This window comes from Sinohyriopsis cumingii, chromosome 16 (assembly GCF_028554795.1).
Source record: "Sinohyriopsis cumingii isolate HCF-2022 chromosome 16, ASM2855479v2, whole genome shotgun sequence".
NCBI classification, from domain to species: domain Eukaryota; kingdom Metazoa; phylum Mollusca; class Bivalvia; order Unionida; family Unionidae; genus Sinohyriopsis; species Sinohyriopsis cumingii.
In genome coordinates, this window is record NC_142976.1 from 32,427,085 (window position 1) to 32,433,084 (window position 6,000).

Below are 6,000 nucleotides of genomic sequence, written 5' to 3' on the forward strand. Positions count from 1 at the left end.
CGTGTTGATTATTCTGATTTAGTCTAGATAGTGACGTTTCTTCTCCAGCAGTCTTTGTTTCAAAAGCGGTCAGTTTCGTGGCAATATCGGTTTGGAAAGGTGTCACTGTCATCGCTGAAATCCGCAAGTTGATCACCAATTTACTTTTCGGCACAAACAACACTCAACCGGTTTCGGATACATTGTTGCCAGTCATTGTAATATCAAGTTCAGTCTGTAATGTTTAAATGTTATTATCCAATGTGGAAGTTTCATATAAAATCAAGGGTCAAGGGGTGAATGGTTCACAGGGATGTCACAATGAAGAGATGGATATGGTTTACTCAACTAGTAAACAATGTAGAGTTTTACTCATTTTGTAAAATGAATTCACTCAGATAGTGAAAGTATGCAATCAAAAAGGGACTTATATACAAATCAGCTTTACAGTCCCGAAAGATACAATGGGTTTTACGAACCCCACAATTAGCCAACGGCTAAAAGATTATATGAAAGGAGATACACTCCGTCAGCAGCACAGTTTATTTCAGCTCTACGGCTGCTACAGTTCAGCTTCACAGCTCCTACGGTTAATTCCTGTGGTTTGCTTTACAGCTTGCACCACGTTGACCCCGATTTCTACGATAACTTTGAACGCTCGGGTCACTCTGTTCACTCTAGACACTCTAGCCACTCTGGATACTCCAGACACTCTAGACACTCCAGACACTCTGGACACTACAGACATCCAGACAATCTAGCTATATACAGCTCTACACAGCCAAAAATATATCAAATACCGTGTATTATACATAACACGGGCATAAAAGGTAAAACGTAATGACGTTATACACGGTAAATTATACAGATTACATTACCGGTACAATAATTACAAAACAACAGGTTCAGAAATAAACCTAACCCTGCTCGATAAGAATCCTTCTGTACTAAACATTTCTTAAAAATGTAGCTTTATATTACAAATATAAATCCTTTGCTAAATCGCAAAAAAGAATAGAAATGCGCATTATACTGCGTAAACCAAAGCTACGTAGCAAACATACAAAAATAAACGTGGTAGTACAATAGTTATCAGTTATATACAAGAAATGAATAAACTTACATACCTCTACAGCTGAAGATGTGCAAGTCCTTAAAGTAGACCGCTGACTGACATACTGTCCGTAATGTAAAGAGTTGGACCTACGTTGAGGTATTTATACACAGATATAGTCTGTGCACTGAAGGCATTCGGTTCTTCCTATCGAGAGCACTTTGCACGTGCGGCGTAGGATGAACCGAACTCACTATTTCAAAATACAATAAAATACACATAAATCACCTTTGGGTATCGTTGTAAACAAAAATAGAAACCCGAATACATCTATTTAATAAACAAGAGAATTTATACAATTTAGTGACATCGATAATCTTTCTTTGCCCAAATTATCCCCCACTGTGGAAACATCGTTTTCTATGTCATTATGTACCAATTTACTTCCGGCATATCGGCAGCATCCAATTCGGCTGCTTATGCAATGGCGGCGACTGCCCCTGTCACTTGTCCTGTGGTAATCATACCGGGTAACGCTGAAAACAGGGGAAATATCCCATCGGTTTTAAACATATTGGTGACCTTGACGGCCGATAGTGTTATTTTCATTCCATGCCCGCTGGCGCGTGCTTTATTGAAATGAACCAGGTATCACCGGGTTAGTGTAAGTTCATTTCGATGCTTGGATGCAAATGAGAACCAACTAATATCAATACTATTCTACATTTCTTTTTGGCGAACGATTGAAGTTTTGTAATTTGACCTTGACTCAGTGCAACATTTACGTGTGTGTATGGCATGTTTTGGGTATTTTGCACATCGACAAATTCATATATTTTCTACATTTGAGTCAGCGACTTTAATTCGTCGACTAACTCATTCGAGCAATTTCGTCTTTAGTACTGATACGTTCCTGTCAAATGCGAGATCGGATACATATTATGACCATTTCTTATATTTACGCAAGCTTTTTCGATGATCACCTTGGCGATATAGCCCACTGTGTTAGACACAGCCCAAAACGGAGAAGACAACAACCCGCAACGAGAGTCACTGTTATATTGTCAGGCAATAAGTTGCCCTGGGTAACGTTGCGGTCAATTTCTTTGTTTCCAAATCCAAGCACAGTGTGGATTGACTACTCTCCAATGTCGGCACAGGGCTATTTCAATGGAGGAACTTAGAGTTGGCTGGTGGAAGGTAATTACTATGTTAGAATTTAATGATATCTTTTATCCACTATTGAAATACAGCATTGATAACCTCAATTTCGTAGGCGCTGTCCAGGTTATTACATCGTTTGGGAATCTGTGTGTTTCTCATTATGTTAAACTGGCGTGGATTATTTTGTCGGTGAAACGTCAACTATACTGAATGTATTTTATCAGATGTCAATGAATTGTCGGTTACCCATAATAGATTGACTTCTAATATAGTGATATAAATTGTTTATAAGTTGTTATTGTCTGCGATGTTGGGACAATCGAGATACTAGACGCGCAAGTAGTGACCACAAATAGAATACGTCCAACGACCATTGGACATGTGCATATTGTGGTTGGTAATAAATACATTTTTCAGTCAACGATACATCTCCGGCCTGCAGAAATGAAATGCACGGGGACATATCCAGGAGAACAACTTTAACCGGGATACAGTTAATGAGGCCCTGGGACTCGACTGGATATTCGATTGGCTCCTGATGATCATCCAAGGCCTGGTGAGAATCCAGTCATTAATATAGATAAAACATGTTATCATCATGATCTCGAGTACAGGAACGATGACCTGGCACTGTGACATATCGCCGACCATGTGCTTATTGATGCGCTAAATGCGATCAGTTTGCCGACGATGTGAGACTGACTTGCAGGATGGGAAATAACAACCGCGATGAAAGGCATGTTAATGGCGGGACCATGAATTGTCTTGCAGCAAGAAATTGATCAGAAACCTAATATTATAATTCAAGCATTCCATAATGCAATCAATTTACCACAGTTCCAGTAGTTATAAGAAATACATCGAGTGATCAATATAATACTGATTCTACCTCAGATGTTAAACGCAAGAATGAGTAATTACTCAAGAAAACAAGATAATATAAAAACAGAAGACAAAAGAGTAAAATGAAGATGGGGTCAAACGTTCATTTCTAGAAAACTCTAAGATAAGATATAATCTGTTACTAAAATTACAATAAACAATGTGGTAAACATCACGTACGCTCGGTTTACCACGGGGAATTCCAATGTCCTGGATTCAGACCAAAATAAACACGTTTACGTCTATTAATAATGATGCTAATATTTAAACCATAGAGAAATATCAACCATGTATTTGTTTACAAATTAAAATCTACTGTTCCGGCACACAATGAGCTTTATTTTGGAGAATATCAAGTCCGAACACTATTATACATAACATACAATCATGGAGCAAAAGTTAGCAAACATTATAAATCAATTATGCATAAAGGCTTATAAAACACAGTGATCAGTTATGTGTTGTTGTTGTTGTTGTGTTGTGATTTGGATTTTTAACGTAGTTTTAACAATTTTTCAGTCATATCGCTACAATGTCTGCAGTGTGGCAGTTTATAGTGATGTCTAGCACTGGGGCATCATGCCGCAGACATGTAGCATGATGTCCCACCCAGTCACAGTATCCTGACACCGGGCCGACCAGTCCTAACACTAACCTCTTAATGCTGAGCGCCAAGCGAGGCAGCTGTTAGTACCATTTTTGTAAGTCTTTGGGATGACACGGCCGGGGATCGAACCCACGACCTCCCGCATCCGAGGCGGACGCTCTAACCACTAGGCCACCGGAGCGGTGTGATCAGTTATCGTTATCTTCATATGTAAATAATTTTTTTAAAGCTATGGTCTTAAAAAAATTAACGATACCAGTTACCACAAACGGTTAGTAGATTTCACAACGTGCATAACAAAGCGTAAGGAAACGATACAATTTGAGATAAGTTAACGGTGGCTTAGCTAGCTGAACCTTGTTGAAATTTCCATATAGAAAATCGCCACATTTTCTCATGCACATAGTCCTTATTGCCACTCACTGTAAATATCAAGGTACTATCGGAATATATTCATTATAATATAACATTAAGTGATCTTACTGGTATCTGCTGCATCTACGCAAATTCCAAAAACCGCAGGAAGTATATCTCTTTTGTACCTTATCTTCAGTGTAGGGACATACATGACTTCCCCTAAAGAAGCGAAATAAAAAGAAAACTTATTACTTCTTTTCGATCAAGGTTACATTTCAAGCAAATACCAAAAGCAATTTGATCGAACAAAAACTGAAAATTCATTTACGGGGTTATTCTGTACGAAGAGATAACATATGTTCTAATATTAGTAGGCAGCAACGTGTCTAAGTTAATTAAACAATATAGACATATAGACTTTATGTATACACTAGGAAAAGACATAGCGTTTAATATATGGAAACTACTCCATCAGTTGTCTGGAAATATATTTCATACGTTAGGAAAGCAAACTCTAGCGACAATGGCATTTCATAATTAAAAGCAGAGAATAAAATTGAGAAAGATTGAAGAAGATATCATGTAACTGTAAGATAATTCTCTCACAGCTTTAATACAGTTCGGTAAATCACTTGATATTATGACCGAAAAATTAACTTCGTTACAAATTTAAAGAAATTAAAGAGCACTTTCGTGACGCGATAGCTTGATTTTGGCTGAGTACCGAAATATCTTTCAAAAATTGCAGTTTCATGTTATTATTTAGTCATTTTGACAATACATCAATAATTAAAATGCTTATTATTCATAGTAAATGGTGACATGTAGTGTTCTAAAACCGAGACGATTCGTTCTAATTAAATTAGTCGTATGTTATTGTTTTCGGTTTTAACGCCTCTTCTCTACACAAGATAGGCTATATGTAGGGCAGTAAGTATCCTATCGCGATGTTAATTTATGCATGCGATATATCTAGATGTTGATTTATCGGAATGAATCTTAATATTTTCCAACTTAATGTATTGTGCTGATACATTGTGCCTGCTTGGCGCATCACGTGAATGTGTTAGGTCTTGATGCACTGGGCCTGCATGAATTCATCATGTAACAGTGTCACACGGAAGCTGTTAATACTTTAATTATGAGTTTACCTTCAAATTATCACACCAAAAAGCGACACCATTTAAAGGTTATATACAGTCGACAACTGGATCTTATCAAAATCTTGCTATATAATGGTGTAACAATAACTTCATAATTATTAAGATAACCAACGTTTCTCGTGTAAGTGAATGTTTTGATATGAGACGGTTTGCATGAAACAACCCTTGTCGGAAGGAACAGTTCACGCTTTAAGACTCGGAATGAATGCATCATTTCGTTTCTCTCTGTCAGTAATACTGATTTAGCCATTACATATCTTAGGATGACAAATCCTGGACTAGTTGATATGTCTTCCACTTACCCTTTCAATGATTCACCATCTACGTCGCAGATAACAGATCCAATCAGATAGGCAATTACCATTACAAACAGAACATGCACCTTGTTCATATTGCAACATGTGTACTGAGCAGGTACCATTTCATACGAACTCATTCACAGACTTTATAATTTCGCTTACGTACCAGTCTTCCATGAGCGTGATCGTACAAAGGCAACCCAATGCAGATCTGTACCTGTTATTTGATCTTGATAAGGCTAGTTGATTTCTATTGGGTACAAAAGTCGATAAATTATCTACCCCCGTATAAATATCGTATTGTTCTTGCTTTAGTACTTAAATTAATTTAAATCATATAAGTGTCTCGTTGTGCGTGTACAACTAAATATTCTTTTTTAAAAGCACTAAAATATATGACAAAAATGTTTTATTTCAGTATTAATATTACAGTTTTAGCCTTTAAGTCTGTTCATTGTGTTTACTTTTGTGTGCGGATTACGCTATTTCAGTGTG

The 6,000-nt window shown here is 37.1% G+C and overlaps 1 protein-coding gene across 1 annotated transcript in view; it reads right to left on the reverse strand.

Annotated features, from left to right (window-relative positions):
• The window catches only part of LOC149780165 (uncharacterized), a 110,964-nt gene extending 105,265 nt beyond the window's left edge, over nt 1-5,699 (reverse strand). The window contains exons 1-2 of the mRNA XM_089936913.1: nt 5,509-5,699; nt 4,170-4,262 (exon numbers count right to left, since the gene is read on the reverse strand). Of these exons, the coding sequence (XP_089793039.1) occupies nt 4,170-4,262; nt 5,509-5,642 (227 nt within the window). The 5' untranslated portion in view covers nt 5,643-5,699. The remainder of the gene's footprint in view (nt 1-4,169; nt 4,263-5,508) is intronic.
• Nucleotides 5,700-6,000: the final 301 nt, after the last annotated feature.